Source organism: Leptosomus discolor, chromosome Z (genome assembly GCF_034619465.1).
Source record: "Leptosomus discolor isolate bLepDis1 chromosome Z, bLepDis1.hap2, whole genome shotgun sequence".
Lineage (NCBI taxonomy): Eukaryota > Metazoa > Chordata > Aves > Leptosomiformes > Leptosomidae > Leptosomus > Leptosomus discolor.
In genome coordinates, this window is record NC_141419.1 from 79,612,359 (window position 1) to 79,636,636 (window position 24,278).

General features: G+C 38.2%; 1 protein-coding gene across 2 annotated transcripts in view; it reads left to right on the forward strand.

Moving 5' to 3' along the window:
• NUP155 (nucleoporin 155) overlaps positions 1-24,278 on the forward strand; it is a 33,322-nt gene continuing 9,044 nt past the window's right edge. The window contains exons 1-24 of one of the 2 annotated variants that reach the window (XM_086478984.1): positions 1-136; positions 2,548-2,685; positions 3,014-3,110; positions 4,144-4,214; positions 4,840-4,932; positions 5,701-5,867; positions 6,321-6,426; positions 7,123-7,196; positions 7,473-7,564; positions 7,700-7,797; positions 7,891-8,043; positions 8,914-9,014; positions 10,469-10,639; positions 11,684-11,794; positions 12,673-12,767; positions 14,911-14,999; positions 16,308-16,370; positions 17,446-17,508; positions 17,604-17,754; positions 18,602-18,668; positions 19,560-19,678; positions 19,885-19,988; positions 21,844-21,977; positions 23,582-23,773. In XM_086478984.1, coding sequence (XP_086335110.1) covers positions 1-136; positions 2,548-2,685; positions 3,014-3,110; positions 4,144-4,214; positions 4,840-4,932; positions 5,701-5,867; positions 6,321-6,426; positions 7,123-7,196; positions 7,473-7,564; positions 7,700-7,797; positions 7,891-8,043; positions 8,914-9,014; positions 10,469-10,639; positions 11,684-11,794; positions 12,673-12,767; positions 14,911-14,999; positions 16,308-16,370; positions 17,446-17,508; positions 17,604-17,754; positions 18,602-18,668; positions 19,560-19,678; positions 19,885-19,988; positions 21,844-21,977; positions 23,582-23,773 — 2,685 coding nt within the window. The remainder of the gene's footprint in view (positions 137-2,547; positions 2,686-3,013; positions 3,111-4,143; positions 4,215-4,839; positions 4,933-5,700; positions 5,868-6,320; positions 6,427-7,122; positions 7,197-7,472; positions 7,565-7,699; positions 7,798-7,890; positions 8,044-8,913; positions 9,015-10,468; positions 10,640-11,683; positions 11,795-12,672; positions 12,768-14,910; positions 15,000-16,307; positions 16,371-17,445; positions 17,509-17,603; positions 17,755-18,601; positions 18,669-19,559; positions 19,679-19,884; positions 19,989-21,843; positions 21,978-23,581; positions 23,774-24,278) is intronic. The other variant, XM_086478985.1, reaches the window with a different exon arrangement.

A 24,278-nucleotide genomic window follows, 5' to 3' on the forward strand; every position in this document is an offset into this window, starting at 1 on the left:
ATGCCCACCGCCATGAGCCCCGCGGCCCCTACCGCGCAGGAGGCGCTGGAGATCGCGGGCCGCATCATCGACCGGCAGATCCAGGATGATCGCTGCTACCCGGACCTGTCCGAACTGCTGGCGGTGCCGGCGCCTGGTGAGGAGCTCAGGGTGTCCCTCTGCCTCCGGCCCTCGTCGCCTCAGCCGCGACGGTGCCCCTGCCGCACCGCCACCCCGTGCGGGGCGATCTGGGCCGGCACTACCTGGCCGGCCACGCGTGAGGGCCCTCTGCGAGCAGCCAGCCGGGCCCCACTCCCGCCCCTTGGCGGATGCCGCCCTGGCCCGGCTCCGGGGCCAGCGGCTGCTCAGGGTCGGCGGCAGGGCTGAGTCTGACGGCTTCTCGGGCTTGAGGAGGGGTGTGGGGTACGTGTAGTGGACGCCTTGGTGCGTGGGTGAAAGTTGCGGATATGTGATCTTTCTATGATAGGGGGAGCACTGCAGGAGGAATGGGCTTGGGCTGACTCCTCGGCCCAGTCTCCCTCCAGAAAGTGAAGAAAATTGCCCTTGTGTATTTTGTCTATTGGGAAGTCTTTTGCAGAATGCTCTTAGGGTCACGAAGTGCTCAGCACCATTCCTAAGTCACAGGTAGCCTGAAAATTTCTCTTAAGCCTTTTTGGGTGATTTTCATTAGCTCTGTGTCACGTGCAGGTGCAATGTAAGGTACACCTCTTCTCAAACATTTGTTCTCCGTAAAACATCAAGACACTGTTTCCTACTTCATTGGTGCCAGCTGGCTGGCAAAGTGGGCTGTGAAGAGGCGCTCTAGAGCTGTAGGTGACTTAGTGTATATCTGGGATACAAGGAAAGAAGATCTGTTTTCTGTTATGATGTGATGTAATGTGCATGGCCAAAGTGTAACTGCCCTAGCAGCATCGTGTATGCACATCACAGAAAATAGTGGGTGTATATGGGTATTTTGACTTGATACTGGCAGTAGAGATCAGCTTTTCTAGGTGAAGGAGTATGCTCCTGGCTTGTTCACGTGGCATATTTAATGTCTGGCCATATGATGAAAAAAGAGCTGGAAGGTATCACAGAAGAAATGGGGTAAAGAGTAGGCAAGGGTCCAGATGAGTTATTGAAAGAGTTTGTTTGCAAATCTCTGTGCACGTCTGATTTGAGATTTAGATTTATTGTTTATGGTCCTGCTCCTGCAGAAACCTTAATTCGCACATACCTTGTGATTAGTGATGTTTACATACTTAGTCTCTGCACTGTCAAGACAATTTTTTTTTGTGTAGCTTGAAGGTCTGTATTATTCATCTAAAGCAAAATGTGAACTGTGATTAGATTAATTTAAACTTCACAGATTAGAAAACGATCAGGTAAAGACAGAGAATATAAATCCGTTTTTGTGAATTTCCCATTCTCTGTAAGAATCATAGAATCACAGACTAGTTGGGGTTGGAAGGGACCTTAAAGATAGAATCATTAAGTTGGAACAGACCTCTGAGATCATCAAGTCCAACTGCTGACCCAGTACCTCCATGCCCACTAGATCATGTCCCAAAGTGCCACATCTACACGTTTTTTGGAAGCCTCCAGGGATGGCGACCACCACTTCCCTGGGCAGCCTGTTCCCATGTTTGACCACTCTTTCAGTAAAGAAATTTTTCCTAATGTCCAAGCTAAACCTCCCCTGGTGCAACTTGAGGCCATTTCTTCTTGTTCTATCACTTGTTACTTGGAGAAGAGACTGACCACTGCCTCGTTAAACCTCCTTTCAGGTAGTTGTAGAGAGCAATAAGGTCTCCCCCCACCTTTCCTGTAAGCTCACTTTAAGTACTGGAAGGCCGCTATAAGGTCTCCCTGGAGTCTTCTCTTCTCCAGGCTGAACAACACCAACTTTCGCTGCCTGTCTTCATAGAAGAGGTGATCCAGCTCCCTGATTATCTTCATATCCTCCTCTGGACCCACTCGAGCATGTCCATGTCTTTCTTATGCTGGGTGCCTCACAGCTGAACACAGCACTGCAGGTGGAGACTCATCAGAACAGAGTAGAGGGGGAGAATCCCCACCCTCGACCTGCTGGCCACACTTCTCCTGACACAGCCCAGGATATAATTTGCTTTCTGAGCCGTTAGCACACATTGCTTTCTCATGTCCAGCTTTTTGTCCACCAACACCCCCAAGTCCTTCTCCCCAGGACTACCCTCAATCCACTCATTGCCCAGCCTGTATTTGTGCTTGAGATTGCCCCAACCCAGGTGCAGGACCTTACACTTGACCTTGTTGAACTTCATGAGGTTTTCAGGGGCCCGCCTCTCCAGCCTGTCCAGGTCCCTCTGGATGGGATCCCTGCCCTCCAGTGTGTCGACCTTACCACACAATTTGGTGTCATCAGCAAACTTGCTGAGGGTGCACTCGATCCCACTGCCCATGTCGCTAAGAAGGATGTTAAACAGCACCAGTCTCGATACTGACCCGTGAGGAACGCAGCTTGTCACTGCTCTCCGCTCCAACAACGAACTGTTGAAGGAGTCTAATCTTTTTTGTTTATATTTGCAGGTAGCCCTACTGTTTCTGGTATGTCAGATATGGATTATCCTTTGCAAGGGCCAGGTTTGTTGTCAATACCTAATCTTCCAGAGATCAGCTCGGTCCGCAGAGTCCCACTTCCCCCAGAGCTAGTGGAGCAGTTTGGACGTATCCTTATAAATAATAATGTGTTAGGTTGCATATTAGCATTAGAAATTATCTTCTATGATCTTCTTCACCAATCTTTGTCAGACTGCCAATAATGAACTTCGATAATGTTCACATTGCCTTCATAGTGCTCCAAGTGGTAACAAGGCCCATTTGTGTAGAGTTGGCTGGTGGAACGAGTTTCTCTTTTAAGAACTTTGAATGTTTATGGTACACAGTTTATGTACTACTGTGTGTGAAGTAATATTGATTTTTTTAAAATGCTCAAAGGAGGATTTTGCATTTGGTAACCAAAATGCATTTAGTCCTTACATCAGCAGTGCTTCAGATATGCAGTGCAATTGTATGATGGGCGTATTTCCAGAAATCAGCAGAGCTTGGCTGACCATTGACAGTGACATCTTTATGTGGAACTATGAAGACGGGTATGTAGAGAACACATTCCTGATGATATTTTATTGGTATTATACTGGAATTAAGCGATTGCTGTAGTGGAAGATCGTTTACTGGTAGCACAGAGACGTGCTATTCAGTTTAACTTATCTTGATTCCTTTTAGGTTTGACTAAAACTTTTGAATAATAAGTGTTAAAGGATTTTTAAGAGTTAGTAATATTGCTGCCAAATCATCTAGAAGTGAAAGAAAGAAAAATGCATTTGCTTAGGGCAGAAATAGCTAATATCCTGAAGTTATTACTGTTTTTATACTAGGGCTTTGCTTATGCCAAAAAAGTATAAAAAATATACTAAGTGCCTAACTTTTCTAAGTAGATTTAGTAAGTTCTCTGATGCATCTACGGTGGCGAATCATTCCTACAGTGGTAAGTAATACAGCATTAGAACTTTGAAGTGTTATGATTGGAGCTGTCCTGCCTAGCTTATTTTAAGGATGCATGAAACTTGTTGCACTTTCTAAGAAGATTAAAGTTCAGATTGTGGCTCACATAGTTTCTATCCATACAGTTATGTTGTGTCACAGCGTAGAAGTGTATTCCCCAAATGAAATAACACTTCAAGGTGTTAATCATAAGGTGCTGGGGAGGAGGTCAGGAATTCTTACTTTTGATAATTTTCATGGGAAAATCAGGTAAGTTCCTCCCTCTTGATGTTAATCAGCATTGCAGATCCTGCATTGTGTAATTTAGAGTAGGCTGTATGAATTAACAAAACCCAAAAATATAAAATAGTGCAGTTGGGTTTTTCAGGTTTGAAACTCAGCTATAGGGGCTCCAAGGAGCTCAAATGATTGCCAGTATATTTCTGCTGTGAAATTTCTGTCATTCTATTGTGATGGACCTGCTTTCACCCAGAGCAAAAGATGTAGATGGCTTCAGACTGTTACAATAAGTATTAATAATTTTTAAATATACAGAATCTGCTTTTATTTGCTTTGTCATTATGTGATACCACATGACAAGTTTTATGCAGGTTTGTTTTGTTTTTTCTTGTTTGTTGACAGGGGAGATCTGGCTTATTTTGACGGCCTTAGTGAAACTATTCTTGCAGTGGGTCTTGTAAAGCCAAAGGGAGGTAAGGAATGTATGACAGTGACTAGAATTAGGCAGTTACTGAACCTTCTATATAAGGGGCTTTTTTGTATCTATGTATATGTGAAAACCTGTGGGGGGTGTGTATGTGTATATATATATATGCATACACAAGATACTTGGGTTTTTTTTTGTTTTTAGAAACATGAAATTAATTACAAGCCAAAAATAGTGTGTAGTTCAACAATCATTTACACTGATAAGTTTGCATTTTTTTGCCACATTGTACTCCAACATTTGTACTGTTTATAAATTTGCACATTCAGGTGATAACTTCCTTGGGATCCTGGTTTATAGCCCTCCAAGTTCTTTTGGTAGCTACTGCTTAGATAACATTGAAATCAAAATTGAATTGGTGATGGATTGAGTTTAAAAGAAGCACATTTATAAGAAAAATGTTATTTTAAAGTTCCTGTATTTCATGAACTGGAAGCTGAACTGCTGACTGATACTTCTTTATAATTCTGAAGTTTTGCAGATCGTTAGGTCTTAAATATGAGCATTCTTTCCAATCAGTCGATGTGTCTTTCCAATAGATACATTGGGTACATCATTGTGATCTGAGAGGCTCTCTGCAGACTAAAATTTTATTTTCTCCTCTTCTTTAGGTATCTTTCAGCCTCATGTACGTCACTTACTTGTTCTGGCTACCCCTGTGGATATTGTGATTTTAGGGCTCAGTTGTGCTAATATACAAGCAGGTAAATCCTCTCTTCTCCCTCATTCTCAGTTGTGCATCAACAATATATGGCTGTTTTATTAGTAGCCATTTAAAAAAACTTAAAAAACCCAAAACAAACCAAGACCATGTGCTAAGCACCTTGATAATTTTTGAATCGTGTTACAGGCAGGGGGAAATAATTTTTATGGGGTGTGCACTTGCAGGATCCTGGACTCCCATAGTAGCATTGAATTGTATTATTCATCTGTTTAACATAAAAAGAGCTTTTGAAACAGATACTCCTGTTAGTTAAACAGCATGTTGGAGAGGGAGAGAAGAGATGGGCATTAATCTTGGAACTGGTGAATACAGTTCATTAACCTGGTTGGCATTTGTGTTACAACTGCAGAAATTGAGAACCTGATAGCATTTTTTTTATGCCATATATTGAGAAAATACAGAATTGTTTGGAGAAAGTGAGAGAATACAGTCTTTTGCTCACTTTTTATACTATCTTGATGTGAAAGAGAAAAAAAAGGAGAAATCTCTGTGTTAGACTTGGTGCGATATAGAGGAAATGACAGTGTATAGAAAGGAAAAACGTTTTATTTCCTTACTTGGAAACTTATATAAGAGAATTTATTTAATGTTCTTTAAAAACAGAACATTTGTTACTCTGCGGTTCACTTTAGAGAATACCTATTCCAGAATGTATTTAGTAATTATTCAATTTGCCGTAGTTTTTCCTGTTTTCTGAAATGCTTCTTGTAATATTTATTAATCAGATTTATTTATTTATTTATTTAAGGTACTGGATCGCTAAATGACAGTATGTCTGGTGGGATGCAGCTGCTACCAGATCCTCTCTATTCACTCCCTACTGACAATACCTACGTTCTGGCAATAACATCCACTGATAATGGACGTATCTTTTTGGCTGGAAAAGATGGCTGCTTATATGAAGTAGCATACCAGGTGACTATAGGCTTCACACACAGACATTTTTTGTTGTTTCATGGTTGTGGGATCTAGGTACTAAGAGTTCTAAAACATGTCAAGTTTGCCATCTTTTTTCTGCCATAATTATATTACATGGCTTGGTTGCACAATAGCCCTGACATCTTAGTGTAGATGCATTTTCTTTGAAGAAGTAGTAATTATATGAGGAATAGCAATTCAGCTTTCGTCAACTTTAAAAAGAAAATTATAATTGTGACATCCTGCACCCTTTTTTTAATAAAAAAATTTCCTTTTAATGATCACCTATTTCTTTCAATTGTATAATACGTAACTTTTTCAATTAAATCAATGGTGTATAGTTACATTTTTACTTGTTTCATACTTGTCCTGTTAACAACTTTTTAAATATAACTGCTAGTTTGTTTTTTGTTTCAATTCTTTCAATGCTGGATTTGTTTTAAATCTTAGGCTGAAGCAGGCTGGTTTAGCCAGCGCTGTAGAAAAATTAACCATTCAAAGAGCGCGTTGTCTTTCCTCGTTCCTTCATTGCTGCAGTTCACATTCTCAGAGGATGGTAAGTACTGATGTTAAACATGTACCCAATAATTTAATGTAAACTTTTAAATAATGCTACCAAGAAGTCAGACTGAATAGTTTCCTCATTCAGAGCATTTAGTTTTTCTCAATGAAACTTGCAGTGGTTGAGGATTATAAAAATCAGGTCACAGGTTTATGTGTCCACTTTAGGATATAATCACCAAAGCCTGGGAAGTTTGACATTTATGACTAAAGTTAGTGTTCTGTGGTACAAAATTAGTATGTACTTAGTGGGATCGCTGCAAGCCGTAGAATCTTTAAGTAAATAATTTTAGCCTGTTTCACTGTTTAGTGAAAAATTAATATGAAATTATTATACAATTTTTTGCTCATTCTTTTACTAAACGTTGAGTTACAGAATGGTTTGGGTTGGAAGGAGCTTTAAAGACCATCCAGTTCCAACCCCCCTGCCATGGGCAGGGACACCTTCCACCAGACCAGGTTGCTCAAAGCCCCATCCAGCCTGGCCTTCAACACTGCCAGGGAGGGGGCAGCCACAAATAACTGTATGAAATTGATTACTGTTTTAAATCACTTTCAGTAGGAGTCCTGTGTGGGACTCCTGCAGTTTTTGTTAGCTTACAATTAATTATTTTATAGATATTCTTAGACTCGTTTGCACCAAATCCAGTGTTGATTTGCTGGCTCTCCCTTTTTTTCCCTGCCTCCCCAGATCCTGTGGTTCAAATTGCCATCGACAACTCTCGAAATATCTTGTACACCCGCTCAGAAAAAGGAGTGCTGCAGGTATATGGCTTCCTCTAATGACTGTTGGCTGTGTTACTAATGTATATATAACTTTAAGTTTTCCTCCGTACCTGGGAATTCTCTGTAGATATGTTGGGATATTATTCCATTTTATGACAAAGTGTGTGCTGAACACCTAAAATATTTTCTTCTGAGGAAAGAATAGCCTTTTGATCTTCCCCTCAATTGTGCGGAGAAGGAGTTTGAGTTGCTGCTTGATACATGAGGCTGTATTAATTCAACTGTAAATTGCTAAGCTGTACTATTGAATTGCAGGTTTACGATTTGGGACAAGATGGTCAAGGAATGACCAGGGTTACTTCTCTTTCACAAAATGCTATAGTTTCTGCTGCTGGGAGCATTGCCAGGTATATTTATGATGATTATAATGCAAGGGGCTGTTCTTAAGGCCGATAATCTCACGCTACATTTTTGGAGATTCTTGTTCGCTTATTTCTTTGAATTGAGAGTGGGTTTGTTTGTTTGTTTGTTTTGTGTTTTAGAACAATAGATCGTTCTGTATTTAAGCCTATTGTTCAAATAGCAGTGATTGAAAATTCTGAATCCATAGACTGTCAGCTACTAGCAATCACACATGCAGGTAAGAAAGCAGTGTTAATTGCCCCCTTTTTAAACTAACAAATGGCATCTGCACAGTTTAACAAAATTGTGACCTTTTTTATCTTTTGTTCAGGTGTTCGCCTGTATTTTAGTACTTCACAATTTAAGCATCCAACAGCTCGTCCCTCCATGTTAACCCTGGTTCATGTCCGTTTGCCTCCTGGATTTTCAGCTTCTTCTAATGTGGAGAAGCCTGCAAAGGTTCACAGAGCTCTTTATAGCAAAGGTAAGCAGTGGAACATGGCTCAGATGAGACTGAATTTTTGTTGTTGTTGACTGTCACACTGTTTTTACATTGGGGAGTTTGAAGCATTGGGAATAACTGAGAACTAAACAAGTATTCTGTTAATTGGAGGGTTTTGAGGAGTGGAAGGTTGTCATATTTTTCCACATTTAGTTCTGCCAGGTGCAGTGTCAGAACAGAGAACTCTGTTCATGTTTTTTTCCTAATCTCCCCACAAAATAGATTTAATGTGTTCAAATTTGCCTACCTGTCTCTAGCCATGTGTGATTAGTTCATGAAAGCAAGGGACAAAATAGGCTTCTTAACTATGTAGTGCCTCTCCTGCTGAGTTTAGCTGTTTGCTGATTGTTGTTTATTTTATAACTCAGTTACCTACTGATACCATATAAGATACCAAACAGCTGCCAGATGGTTCCAGCTTTATGTCACTTCTGACTGTAGGCTGAATTTTTAAAAGTGCTGCAGAAGTGCGTGGGGGAAATGTCGATGTTGCTGACCCTTTAGTCATACATATTGATTTTTGTCCTTGAAGTAATTTCTAGATGTTTTTTCATCCATGAGCTGTTTAAACATCTAGTTTTGGAGATGTGTTCTACCTGTTTTAGGCTTGGTTTTGTTTGTATGTTTTAGAGTAGTTGACAAATGGTGTTAGAAGTGACCTTCTGAAGAACAGTATGACATACAAATTCAGGAGATACAATTTGCTGTTCAAATTGTATGATTAGGACTTAAAAGATTGATTTTTAAATTTTTTTATTATTATTTTTACTAAATAAGGAATGAATTAGTGAATTTGCAACCAGTGTACAGCTGTTGCTTCTAATGCAAACTTAATATTGCTGTTCTTATTAGGGGTCCTGCTGATGGCGGCTTCAGAAAACGAGGATAATGACATCCTGTGGTGTATCAATCATGATTCTTTCCCTTTTCAAAAGCCTATGATGGAAACACAGGTACTAACTTTTGCACAATTTTGATGGAATCTAGGTATTATCTTTTCCATTCTGATAACAGACACTTGAATAATACTATCTGCAAGAAATGGGTAGATCACAGTAAACTTACATGAGGAGTTTGGAAAAGCTTACAAAGCTACTAATCAGTATGCTTCAGAGAAAAAAAAATTAGTAGACGGTTTTGTCAATGAATGGGAACTGATGTCTTAGTAGGAATTCCTGGTTCAGCCATACTTTCTAGCTTGATGCAAGGTATGTATCAAAAACAATTGCCTTGACTTCTAAGACTTGACTTCTGATTAACGTAGTTGAAAATACATTGCCTGTAGCATGCTGTATTTTGTGCACAAGCACAGGAACGCATGGCCCACGGTCCATAGTGATATTTGTTGATGAGGATAAATTTTGGCAAAGGTTGTGTAGAATGTAGGTGCTAGAGACTTCGGGTTTCTTTATTTAAACTGATGTGCCGCATCTTTATTAAAGTTCAGACATGACTAATCTCTTCATTATTTCACCTTTTTTTCCCAATTTTTTTTTTTTTTTTTTCCTAATCGTTACATAAGTGTGTTTGTAAGAGGGGTTTGAAGGGGATTAGTTGCCTTATGCGTCAGTTCAGGGAGAACATTTAATGTATTCTAGCTCTGAAGGAAGTCTGAAGTCTTCTCCTGAAGTAGAGGAGTGACGTGTCAAAAATGGTATTATTGGAGGAGCAGTGGTAGGGTTGGAGTGAATGGAGACACTGTGCAAGTTAAGAGTTTCAAAGTCAGGTTTTGATTTATTGGCTGGTTCAGTAACTCACAAAGGTGCTCTGTAATTCCTCCAGATCCCTTCCCTGCAAAAACTTATACATAAATATTCTGAGTGCTGACTTCTCTTTTTCATGGCATTTGCAGTAACAGACAGCTAGGTTTCCCAGACAAACCTGCAGCCTGTTCTTCCGCACCAGTTCTTACTTGTTAGCATATGTAGTCTTCTGGAATGTCTTCACTACCATATATCTCTTCTTGAGTTATATTTGAAGTGCTGCTGCAAACTGTGAAAGTCTTGTAAACCTTTGTGATTCAGTTGTAGCATTTTTTTTGATTCTTTAAGAAATAATTTAGACTCATGATACCTTTGGTACTTAGTTCTGATATGGGTAGCAGATTGCTGTTTATATTGTAGCAGCGTTAAAAGATCCCACTTCATATGTTGTTTTACATTTAAATACAAAACACCATCCCTGTCTCCTAAAAGCTGCAGTATAAACACATATATATATATATGTGTACCTGTAAATGTGATATAACCTTTTGTTAGACAAGAACTTGCTTATTGTCTTTGGGTTTCCTTGTGTCAAGAGTAGATTCTATTCTGTGTAATTTTAAATGGTAAACATAAATATTACCATGGATGTACAAAATCCATGTCTGTTACCAAACTTTGGGTAATATCTCTCTGTTGTTCAGATGACCACCCGTGTTGACGGACATTCCTGGGCTCTTTCTGCTATTGATGAATTTAAAGTTCAGAAGATTGTAACACCGCTAAATAAGGACATTATTCCAATAACTGATTCACCTGTTGTTGTGCAGCAACACATGCTGCCACCTAAGAAGTTTGTTCTTCTTTCAGCCCAGGTGAGTATTACTTTTCTTAATATAGGAAATCAGAAAAGTAAGTATAAAGTTGGAAGACTGATCTAAACCTGTAAATGGTTATTCATTTTGGATATGTTTGGATATTCTGAACGTGAAAAGGAATAAGGAAGAAGATTTAAATCTGTGCCTGATTTAAATTTACTCAAAGCTATTGGCCGGCTTCTCTTGTGCAGTATGTTAATAGTTTTTATTGGTCTCCAGAGACCCTTGTATATACAGATCATCTAAGAAGTTCTTTTAACCTTGGTTAGACTCATGATTCTATGAAATTGAAGCAGACACCGGCTGCCCTGAAAATATATTTTTAGTAAATATTGTTGGCAATTAAAATTTGAATAACTAATTTCTTCTTTGTCATAGAAATCCCCAAAGGGTTTTTTGAAAGGGTTTAAAAAAACAAAACCTACAAAAATTAAAAAGAAATTGACTTCTCTACTACTCTTTTCTGATTACATTTAGCAATATTTTAGGGCACTGAATATATTAACCAATAAGCAGGTTTTTTAAAAAAAGTTTAATCATTAATGCCTTGCAACCTCTAGACACAATCTGCATTTGTTTAATGGAAGCTGTTTTGTTGAAGTCTCTAATCGAACCCTCTCCAGTAGTTAATATGGATGCAGACAAGATGATAGAGTCTTCCCATTGATCCTGAATTTTTCAAGCATTTTTTTTTCCGGGCAGTTTTTAGGATTTGCAAGATACATAAAGCCTTTCTTTTCTGTATATACTTGCTATATGTTTGTATTGTATGCTTCATGTTAGGCTAAGAACAGCAAAATTAACTCGGTTTATGGAGAGTTTGTAGCCATTGCAGTATTTTTCCTGCCTTTCTGGGAACTGCTAGAGAATTTTCTGCCTGTGAGTGGGAACTGGGCTTTAGGCACCATTCGTGTTATACTTTGGTCCAGTAGCGCAATGCAGGAAAATTCAGAACGCTAAAGATGAGCATTGTGGGGAAGGTGTGTTGCGATGGCCAAAGTAAGAACAGCTTTACTCTAACTTGTTTTGGGTTTCTTTTAGGGGAGCTTTATGTTTCATAAACTCAGACCTGTCGATCAGCTACGACATCTGCTTGTTAGCAATATAGGTGGAGACGGAGAAGAAATTGAAAGATTTTTCAAGTTGCATCAGGTAAGAACTTTCGACGTGTTATGAAAAATGGAAGATTTAATAGTATTTATGTAAATCTAATAACTTTCTTTAGCATCTTTTTGTTGTTTTTATAAACTTCTAGTTAACATTTCATTTATTTATATTACTAGCTTTTCTTCCTGTATTTTCTACATAAACCAAGATTGTATAATGAGAAGTAACTGCTCATTTTGTGATATCTAAAAGTGGAAGTATAATTCACTTTCTGTGAAATCCTTGTGTGTCTTGTATGTAGAAGTATAGTGCAGTTCTTAGTTTAGGAAAGGGGTTCGTTTAAGAGCAGGGGAGGAAGAGTTTCTAAAAAAGGTAAATTCCTACCACCACAAGAGGCTTTACATTTTTCAGGCCAATAGAAATGTGTCTATTTTTTGTTTAAGATAAATAGCAAACAAGCAGGAAGGATTACAATTTTAATTGGACAGTACTGATTAGTAGTTGTAGTGAATGTTCACGGTAATTTATTGTCTTGTGCTTTGATACATATTAAGTGATATTTTAATGTGCCATTAGAATATGCAGACCGTTGTTGTATAGATTTTTTTTCTTCAGACATGATCTTCGTTTATGTTTCTGTGGAAATTGCATGAATATCAGTCATAATTAAGTCACAGACATGGAGATTGTTTCCTACCAGTAATCATACTGAGTTTTCAAAAACTGACTATGACAAAAACTCACCTGCTACAGTGGGATGCCTCACTATGATTCACTTCCTGTCTATAATTGGGAAGAGCTGATTTCCTTGCCTTCTAATAAAATGATGCAAAAAGTACTTACTGTTTAGTTATTGACGGATATAACTAATGTACTTATCAGCTTGATATAAATTGCCACACTAATAGTATAATATGCTCTAGGAGGATCAGGCTTGTGCCACTTGCCTTATCTTGGCCTGTTCTAATGCTGCATGTGATAGAGAAGTATCTGCCTGGGCTACTCGAGCGTTCTTCAGGTAAGTTTCCATTCTGTAGGTTGTTCTGAATATTATGCTCGGGATCACTACAGCCGCTAGATAACTGTACAGGCTCATTAACCTGCTGCCTGAGGGAGCATTGTTTTAAATTGAGCATTGGCTGTTAAACCTGGTGGAATATGCTTTTGCACTATTCTAGGGCTCATCAACAAATGAAGCTTCTTGTAATGGTGATTTCTGGTTAGTTCCCCCCGTGGATGCTTGTATTCCAGATGTAGTAGAGGCTATTGAGAATGTAGTTTAATCTGCTTGAGATGCACGTGTCTATAGTTCACAGTATCCCAGTTCATGGAAGTGCAGGGTGTAGTAATATCTTTAACGAGACCAACTCAAACAGCTGGAAGAAGAACAGAGAATTTTTAAAAATTTTTGTGATTGTTTTCAGTTTGGTTTTTTTTTTCTTAACTTATTGTAGTTATTTATGCTGTTCACCATTGTGCGAAGGAAATTTATATTCAAATGGACTTACCGTGTTCAGGGCCTGATGGCTCTTGGTCATAGATATTGATTTTATTTTTTTTTTTATAGGTTGATTTGGTTTGGGTTTTTTCCACCACAAATTGAGTGAGGAAGTATGGGCTTCCACTCTGGAGGATTAATTTGTCATCTGTGTATCTTAAGTACTGCATATGCTTGGTATGGTGCAGATATGTATATTTTGATTAGCTGCCAAGCTGGTGTATTGTTGTCACGGTCCACTCAGTGGACTCATGATGGTTCCTTTGCTGTGATCTCGAAGTGCCAAATTAAGGCGACCACGCCAAGGGGGTTTGCTATGATCAAACAGTGAAACTTTATTGTTTGTCCGTAAAGCGGCGTGCGATGGGTGAAAGGAAAGGGGAAAGTAAAGTGAGAAGAGGAAAGAGGTCGATAGCTACCACCGTGGCTCCAAGGTGTCCTGATGGTCCCAGGTCCTAACAATCGTCGTGATCCTTGGGGGGGAAAGCTTCCAAAGTTCGGGTGCTGAGGAGCCCTTTTGTGTGCCAAGGGGCACCCCTTGCTCCTCCTCTGCATCTCCAGCTCTTCTTGGCTCCATCGATGCTGATCAGTCTTTCTTGATAACGGTTCTCGGGCTCATCCCTGGCACTGGAGAACAACACAGCACTCTCTAGCCAAAACAGAGCCGTCCTGCCTGCGCAAAGCTCCCTCCTTCGGCTGTTCTCTCCCCCACAAGGTTTCTAGAAGGGAGAAGCAGAGAGCAGCATCTCTGTCCTTTTGCTGTTTCCGGCCAGATGCGGCTCTCGTCCTTGCTCTGCCCCGGGCACAATGACCTTACAAGCCTGGCGTTCCATTCCCAGGATCAGCAGCTGCGTCTCAGGCAGGCCACTGCAGACTCATGTCAAGATGTTAGCCGAACTTTCGGGGTACTTTACTGTCTGTGTCCCTGATGACAATGTTGAGACATTGCTGGTTTTGGACCGACTCTTACAATTGTGGATCTCTTGGTTGTCCTCACAGGGCATTTGGCCTGGAGGAAAAAAGGGTTTTGGTAAGATACATCTGTTAATAGTGATGATAACGTGCAGCTTTGCCTGTTCTGTTTGCACTAGTGTTCGAGTGTTAAATTCCCAAAAACTTGCTTGTTCTTTTCCAAAACTTGTGCAGGTGTTAGATCAAGTCAGCTACTCTCAGTAGACTGTGAATAGTTGCTCTTTGTTAAACTCAATGACATGACAAGATCTGCGAGAAAATACGGATAACTCTGGAGAGATGGTTGTTAGCAAGGGAGGACATAACAAAGTGCTCACATAGCACGGTATGAAAGAGAGGGGTAGAAATTAGAAAGAGATGGATAGAAATTACTTGTGGATAATAGAAGGATAAGCATGAGTCATCTCAACTGTGTCCTTCTCTTCACTTCCCAGTAGAGGAAAACCTTAAAAAGATACTAAAGCTTAAGACTGATTTTGAGAATTGGTACATTTCTCTTTAAAGCCTGATGATATCATATCACTACAGATCTTAAAATGTTCACAAAAAAAGTACTTAGTTGTTCATCTAACTTATCTTTGCAATTGTATACGTTAGTGCTTTTCATGAAAAGTGAATAATAAGACATTGAATAATAAAACAAGCATCAATTAAAAGCACATCACTTTTTGTCTTTCCATATAAACTTTAGGTATGGTGGAGAAGCACAAATGAGATTTCCGTCAGCTCTGCCTCCTCCAAGCACTGTTGGACCTATTTTGGGTTCTCCTGTCCCTGCCAGTAAGTAGCAAGTGTTTCATCGGTTTGGACAGGTTTGGTTTTTTTCCTTAAATATGTTGTATTTTGTCTTCTCATAAGTACCTGTGTTCTTTTTGTCTGAAATAGTCCTTAATTTTCCGCTCACTGGCTAATTAATTATGAATTTTTTTCCATTTCTCTTGAGTGATTTTTGGATTTAGTGGGAGGGTGATGTGATCTCAAATTAAGTCTGGGTGTGCATATAACCTGTTAAGATTATGTGAAGAAGCTATACATTTGTTGGTGCCAGAGGCACTTCATCAGCCAGAGAGCAACTTGTCAATACTATAGTTCAGCCTTTACAAAGATTAGTTGGTTGTTGTGTGGCTATAGCAGAGTATCTTACAGTGTTATTGTCGTATCTCTACAGATACTGCTTATGAGAAGAAAAATTTTGATCAAGAAATGAGTTAGTTGTTTGGAATGATTTCTCCCTGTAAAAGCTCTAGCTTCAACATTTGGTTTCTGTTTAGGTTGTCAGTGCCACAAATGAGAATAGAGCATATTCTCCCTGCTCAGAACTTGATGCTTATTGGAGTGGACACCTTTCTGTGTCACTCAGATTCACTTACACTTCTACAGTTGCTTCAGGAAGTTGTCCCTTAACATGTGTTATTCCAGATCTTAAGATTTTTTTAAAAAATAAATCAATAATGATGAATTTGGAACTCTTGAATACTGAATTAAATTAATTTTTTCTTTTTTTTTAATCAGGAACTTGTTAATTTCCAAGATCCTTTACTGTTATTTGACATGCGGCATTCAATTTTACACATCAGACTTGAGAAAAAAACTTTATTGCCTGGAATGCAAAGAAATTCCATTTAAGTACCAGTTTTGACATAGATCCAAATTCATAAGTATTGGGGAAAGGTGTGCTGAACTGGGATGAAGTTTTGGAAAAACAGTTGACCCTTTTTTTCAGAATTCTTGACTAGTATTAAAACGCTAAGAAGTGTGGCTGTTTTTGACGCATCAATGGCATCATTTTCCAAGTCTGATGGTGTGGAAGAATAGCAATGGGGGCAGGACCTGAGGCAAGGCATGAGAATGTGAAATTAAATCTGAGTTGGAGAGGACAGCAGCTATGGGGAGGACAGGCGCTTAGAGCAGAAATGAAAGTAAAGTGTGGGGAAATGGCAGGAAACTCTGTAATCAATAAGGTGACTCCTTTTAGAAGTAAATGTATTTCTCTTCCAAAGTCTAAATGTTTGAGTATTTTTATCATTTGCTGTCATTTATGCCTCTTCAAAACCTAGTGTCAGTGTGCGTGTTTCCATTTTACTTCAGTTACAGGTGCAAGTGGAAGACGGTACCGTTCTTCTGCTCCTGCTTACTCTGTTTGCTCAAAGGGTAGAGAACTGTCATGTGAAATTAAGATTCTGATGTTGTGGATGTCACATGTGGTGGATCAGACAGTGCTGACAGAAGTTGATTAAAACACCTTGAAATTTTGAATATGAAACTACATTACAATAATGTTAGCATTAAAAGGGCAGGCACCTCTAGCTTAGTTCCCTCTTTTTCTCACTGGTGGAAGTCTAGGCGTGCTGCTTTTCTGCAAGTTTGTGCTTTGCTTGGCACACAGGAGAATGTGCTTTGAGAACGCATTGGTACTGTTTAGTGAAGGACTTTGTTATCCTTTGCGCTGTGGTGAGTTGCCAAGTGGAGAGAACTGTAGTAAATAGGGCAAGAAGGATTGATTCTTCAATAAAAGCCAAATTTTCAGAGTGCCAGTTTTCTTGCCCTTTCTGTGATACATCATCCTATGTGTTGATGGTATATGAACATTTTTGTAGATGACCACATGTGTTCCTCATATTTTGGCATCTTAAGTTAGGTATTCAGACTCAGTTTGCATAAGGGTTGAGTATTCACACCTGAGTCAGGCTGTGAACAATCTCAAACTGAATGTTCCAAGTTAACACTGTTGCTGTAGTGTTTGTCCAAACTGCCCTGTGTAAAAACTAACAGTAATAATACCAGTTTCTTTCAGATGAGTTCATTGAAGGTAAAATTAATATTCTTTGAAAAGATGTAATTCACTGAAAGTAGTGCTTTGAGAATAGGTGACTGTATAAGGAATGGGAGCAGTCAGATGGTAAAGAACAAGTATGCAGACAGTATTATATTCAATGCAGGAAATGGATGGTATGCATTAAATAACATCTGAATGCTGGAGAAAAAAATGCCTAATAACTGGTCTTGAAAGAAGCATATCCATTCGGTTCAGTTATGAAGTGTAGTGTTGATAAGAAATGAATGCAATTTGGTATTTAAATAAAAGCTGTTGGAATGGTTCGAACTTGAAAGTACTTGATTTAACAACTTTGCTGCTTTTGCACAGGAATTTATGGGTTATGTTTTGGTTTATGTTTGCTTGCTTGCTTGTTTTTAACAAACTTACCTTTCTTCTTTTCACTTTTAGGTTCACCCTTGACTGTTGATAGTCAATATCCTAGTCTTAGCTTTTTGACAACCCCTGGGCAAGGTAACACCTTCTTTTCCTTTGCTGGAGAAATTTTCTTTCAACTAGGCTTTTCTATTTGCATTTAAATGAGTAAAATTTACCTACTTTGACCCTAGGTGTACAACATTTTAGTGCATCAACTCCCATTTTTCCTTACGGGAATTTCGCATCTCACCCTGGTACATCCATTAGTGGAATGATGGGTCCCGAGATAGTATTTTCTGGAAGACACAATGGCATCTGCATATACTTCGCTCGGATTATAGGGTGAGGTGTTTGTGTAAAAAGAGATTCTGTCACTCTGTTTGTTTCATAGTTTTGCTTTGCACTAATGCTTGTAGGTGGTGAATTTTATCTTAATAGCATTTAAATTCGAAATTAGTAAAGTGCATTTTTATGCTGTGTTTGTGAAGTACTTGTTGATATATCATGTTCTCTTTATAGCTCTATTAACAATAATATGTTCAGTGAATGGCTGGGGCAGGAAAGTTGCTTAGACATTGATCCTGCAATCAAGTGCATATGCACAGCTTTTTCAAACCTATGAGCTGTATATTTCAAACTCGTACTGAAGGATGAAAAAGAAATGCAGAAGGACTTGCAGGATCAACATCCTAGCTTGAAGTCTTTTCTGTTAAGAATTTTAAACAGAATGCTCAAATCACAGCAATGAAGCAAGACTAAAGAGGATTCTGTTACTTGGATGCTGTGTCCTGTGTTTCTAAACACTCCAAGCAGGAACAGAGCTCTTCATGTGTTGGTCATCTCTCTGCATGCTGTTTGGGAAAGAAATGTTTGTTATAACACTTATTGCCTATACTGTATTTCCAGAGAGTAATGTTGGCCTATATTTAAAGTATGTGAGAGCACCAAACTTCATTTGATTAAAGTTTTAAAATTCGAAATTTTGTTACATTATCTGTATCTGTACCATTCAGAAATGTATAATGTAACTTTTTTTGAATGTTTAATTTTAGTCCAAATTAAATCCTTATTTTAGACATTGAAGTAAAAAGCATTACAATTTATTTCTTAAGAAATTATAAATAGAAGACTTGCAAAAATAGTTGTTTAAATTACTTGGCTTTTAACACAGTACTGTTTTGTGTTGCAGAAATATTTGGGATGGAAGTATAGTTGTGGAGAGAGTTTTCAAAAGTGGCAATCGAGAAGTTGTTGCAGTATGTAAAAGATTATTTTGTATTTTTAAGTGTTCCTTATAGTGCATGTCTTAAGCCCTATTATGCTTCTGTTCCCAATTATAAACTGATAAGGGAAAAAACCATCACTGATATTTGAACGTTTTCCTAAATGCTGCACTCTTAACCGAGGAGTAATTACAAGTTTTAAATTTTTTAAGCTACTATTCTGAATGTCACTCTTATAAGAAAACTAACTGTAATTTGACCTCTGTTAATTGACGATGCCAGTTTCCTTCCGTGTTTAGTGGTCGCACTTCCTTCATTTCTGCATACCCCCTCCAGAGAAAGTGTAGAAATAAAATACTTTGGGTTAGGGTAAACATTGCAGTTATATAAGGACACAAAAAAATTTCCAGCATCTTCCTGACTAGCATGTTGGTGTTTCACTTTTTGTCCATGATCAAAATAACAAAATCTTTTCGGACTGTGGATGTTAATAGAATCCTGAACTGAGTAATTTCAGCAATGCAAATTAACTGCTACATGAGCTTTCTTCCTCCACTTATAAGGTAACTGGGACAGTCTGGAAGACCTTGGCAGTTACACTTTTTGTTTAGCGATGCTCAATTGTTGTTTTAGTTCAAAGCTGTAGTTGTCGTCACAGCTCATTTGGTTATCAGAGAGATAAAGAAGGGAGCGTCTTGAATACTGTGTATTTTCAGAGGACTATTGCCTCTTCACATGTGTGCCACCTCCTCAATGACTGTGGTATAATAACGTTGTGCTCTAGTGATGGCATTATTATTATGCTGTGTATCTGTTATACCGTCATTGCGTTTGTCTTTTTAGTAGCTTTAGCCTAAAATTGTAAATTTTTGGTAAAAAGTTTGGAAACTAAGCTTTCTGTAAAAAGTCTGCTTTCTTTTGCAGGTAGAAAGCAGCGTTCCATCCCATGTACTAGAATGTGTACTACAAGAACTAAAAGGTTTACAAGAATTTCTGGATAGAAATTCACAGTTCGCTACAGTAGGAGCCCTCGGAAACCCAAGGTATTATTTGTTGTGTTAAATTTATTAGTGGCATCTAATGTTCAGCTCTTGAAAAACTACCGTGCGTATCTGTGTTGAGTTGAAGTGTGTGTATGTTCGCCAGCTTCAACTATTCAGATGCTTAAAATTGGTTGTTAGATTTCTTGTCTTTAAAAGATTCCAAATTTGTAGTTATGTTAGCATCTCATTTTATTTTGGAATTGCAGTTTCAGCACACCAGCCAATCTGCAACAGAGGCTCCTGGGTTTTATGCGGCCTGATGGTGGAAGTTCTCAGCAAGTCCAGCAAGAACTCCAGAGGAAATATCATGGTATGTATTTCCTTTCGAACTGGAAGTATCAGGGGTGATGTTGTTTGAATGTTGCCTTTCTTACTTTTCTTGTTAAAACCTCTGAATAAAAATGCCTTTTTTATTTGACATTTATCAATATGCCATACTTGGTAATAAGTTCTTCAGAAAAAGCACTGTAGTTTGGAAACTAACTTCGCTAGCACCTTGCATTTGCTTCCATACAATAGCATACTGTTCCATCAGGAGCAGTGCTTCTGCAGTGATATCAATGTGAAAAAATCATTCACATACAACTGTACTAGAGAGGAATGAAAACCCAGATCTAGGTAAAGAGACATTCCAGCCTTTAGGCTGACTGTGGCAAGAGACTTTGTTTGTTACACGCTGCAGGTGCTATGTTTCAGTTTGATATTGAAAGCTTTAATATTGCAACTAATTAAAGCAGTCCAGAAAGGAGAATACCTCTCTGTGAAGAGAATCTGTGTTTCAGCATAGTAGCATCTAGTGGTCTTGAGCCACTGCAAAACATAGGTTGCATCTCTCAATTTATTAAGCTAAAATATAAGTGCTTGAACTTTAAAGCACTTTTAAACTTCTCTCCCTTATACAAATAATTAAATTTCAATTCTGTGTAGATACATGTGTTCTTTATCCTGTTTTCCCTGTGGAGACAATCCTGAAATACAAAAGTAGAGGTTTCTTTGCACATTTGCCTGTCGCCTTTTTTTTTTTCTTCCTAATGTTCTCCATAAGATTTTTTTCATCTCCTCATTACAATACTTAGTAGCTGCACACCTATTTATATTTTCAGGATAGCAATTGTTAAGCAATTCATTTGTGAGACAAGTGAGTATGTTGTCCTATTAAAAAGAAATGCTGTAATGCATGTTGCCAAGTTACAGTCACCAAAACGTCTACAAAACTTTGTTTAGAAATGAGGTGTGTCACACAGCCCATTTGAAGTCATGTCCTCCTATAGTGTAGCTTTTGCCCAGCACTTGCAGGCAGGTTGTGAAGTGTTGCTGATGTCTATACAGAATTGCACATGGTTGTGGTCCATGTGGGTATAATCCTGGGTTTTAAATTTTTGTGTATTGCCACTTTCGGTAGCATGAATGTAAATTTTTTTTAAAAAAAATCATTATGTAGGATTTGGTAGACATTTAATAATTTTATTATTCGTTTTTATGCATTCCAAAGCCCATAAGCCCTTTTGGATTGCTAAATGATACAGTGTAATTATTGCTGCCTCATTTCTGAACTGTAATCACTCAAAAGTCAAGACATAAATTGTTGCAATTATGTTTCACCCATGTAAGAAGAATGTCCATATTATTCTTTAAGTGAATATAATACATCTTACCAGATGTAAATATTACCAGTTTTCAGAGTAGTTGTTGTTTCTTTAAAGATAATGTAGACAGTATTGACCAAAGTTGTAGTTGTAATTGTTCTTTCTAAAAAGCAAATACAGGTAATCAAACAAAAAGGGAATATGTATGGGTTTATTTTTGTTTCTTTTATGTTCATTATAAATACATTTATAATAACCGTTTATGAAAAAAAAGACAAGCAAAAATTTAAGACTGATATGTAAATCCAGTGTACTCACATGAAGCCATACTTCTTTTTCAGAAGGTACTCCTCCTGTTTTGCACAGTTTTAAATAAATGTTAACAGATGGTATTTGTTTTGGGGAAATGTTAACATGGCACTTTCTTCCAAAAACAGCTAGACAGCATTAATCAAGAGTGGAAGAGAAAAAAAAATATTAGAAGTTTAAGAACATTGTTATCGTAAAACCTCAAAAATTTGCATGCTGATTTGAAACATGTAGAACAGTTACTTATTAACAATTTCTTTGCAATTTCAGCTGAGGCACAGCTAACTGAGAAGACCTCACTTCAAGGCATCCAGCAGCTTGTTCGCAAAACCTGCCAGGCATTGGCTTTATGGAAGTTGCTGTGTGAGCACCAATTCAGTGTTGTTGTAGGTGAGCTTCAGAAGGTACGATCTGAATCATATGATTTTAAATTGTTTCTATTTAACATCTGAATTTGTTTTGCTGCCTAAATATTCCCAAAGGAAGATTATTTTAATTCACTAGGAAAACATACCATGAATTTTAAACCACATATGAATTTTTATTCAGGTTGCAAGTGTTTCTTTATAAGAGACTGACGTGTAGAACTGACCTTATCACCCACTTTTAGAAAATTGAAAGTGTTACTAACAATAGATTTTATTTTACTTTTGTTGACAGTTAATGATGAGTCTGAGTTTATAAATGACTGTGTTTTCATCTTAAGCACATCATGCAAAATGTGCTGAAAAGAATAGACCAATGTTGTCCAGCCACAAGGAGTTTACTCTTTGCCTTAGTGTTGGTAACGGTTTAACAGTGCAGAGCAATAGTGTTGTAGAGTCTCAAACCTGTGCACTTTTGTGTGAGTAGGGGTCCAGAGTGTATCACAGAGCAGCTGAGGTTGAAAGGGACTTCTGGAGATTATCTACCCCCTCTGCTCAAAGCAGGAGAGCAGGCTGCCCACAGCTGTGTACAGTAAGGTTTTTAATATCTCCGAAGATGAAGATGCCACAGTCTCTTTTAGCAACCCATTCCACTGTTCAACCACCTTTAGAGAAAAAAAGATTTTTCTTATCTTCAGCTGTGATTTCCTGTGCTTCAGCGTTTGGCCATTGCGTCGTGTCCTGTTACTGGGCACTACTGAGGAGAGTCTGGCTCTGCCTTCTTTTACATCTTCCCATGAATATTAGTAAGATCCCACACACTGCCTCCTGAACCTTCTCTTCTCTAGGCTAAACAATCCCAGTTCTTTCAGCCTCTCCTTGTTTGTAAAGAAGGAAACTTGCAGAACTATGGATGATACTGCTGTGTACCGTTTGCCAATGTTGAATTTCCATCGAGCCCTTGAAGAAGCTAGTAATTTGAATAGTAGGTACTCTGGTCTAGCACTTGATAGGAAAGTACATTATTTGAGAAGTTGTATTCTTTGTTAATAAAAAGAACAATTTTTAAACTTTACAAATGCACAGAAGCTGGAGCTCTTCATACTGTTGCTTTGGGGAGATAGCATGTTTTCTGACAGTTTTTCTCTTCTGTTGGACAAGGAGCTAATTATTTAACAAATAGAACCTTTTCCTCTGTCTTCAGTAGTTTTAAGAGTTTTTGTAATAGTATTTTCATGCTGTTAGTGATCATCCATAGACACTGCATAGACACTACTGGCATCTGTATGTGAGCAAATATTCCTAATAATAATTTAAAAAATTAATAACCTTCATTGTAATTTAATATATAAAAGCATACAGAGTACAGACCTCAAACTTTTTAAGTTCCTCCTTCTTATGCCTTTTTTTTTTTCATCTATGACAGTACTCAGATGGTTCCCATTATTAAAAACTGTGACATACTCATTTCATAGGGTGTGCATTCTGACAGTGCCCTGTGAAGTGAGGGGAACTGCAAATTCCATTCTTACTCACAGACCAGAACAAAAGTGACACATAGTGATTTTGCTGCTGTAAGATTGTGACATTTCTAAACAGAATTAAAAACTTTGGTAAACAAATTAAATTCTGTCTATCTTCAGGAACTTCAAGAACACCTAAAGATTACTGCTTTTAAAGACTTGGTAATTAGAGACAGAGAGTTGACTGGAGCACTCATTGCTTCCCTCATAAACTGTTACATCAGAGATAACGCTGCTGTGGATGGCATCATTGCCCATTTGCAAGATATCTGTCCTCTTCTTTATAGCACTGATGATGCTGTGTGTTCCAAGGTAAGCACACTTTCAGTTTTTACAGCACCAAACCACAATTTTAGAACATGTTCAAATGAGGTAAGTTAGGTAGCTTGTCAATCGTTATGCTCAAGTATTTTCAGGAGCACAAGGACTAATGAAAGCAGGTCATGTGCATATTTGTGTCTTGTAGCTGATTAATGCTGAAAATCATGCACGCTCTGGTTTGAAGCAGTTTCAGTTATTTGTAGTGTTCATGAAGTCTCTACGTCCAATGTGATGTCTAATAAAACGCTCTTCTTGACGTTTATAACACATGTTCTTACTCCAGTCTTTCCTCAGCATAGTCTCTTGTTTTGTGTCTGTTGCCTGGTTTCATGGAATTTGTGGAAAGATAGTTGTGTTTAAGAACTTCACTCTTTCAAGAGCTTCAAATAAATTCAAAAAGAGTAGCTGGGGAGAATGGGGAACCAGTTGGTTAAGGCTTCAGCCTTTCTCTCTGCTGCTGTTGATACGGTCTTTTTGCTGGAAATGATGTTACTAA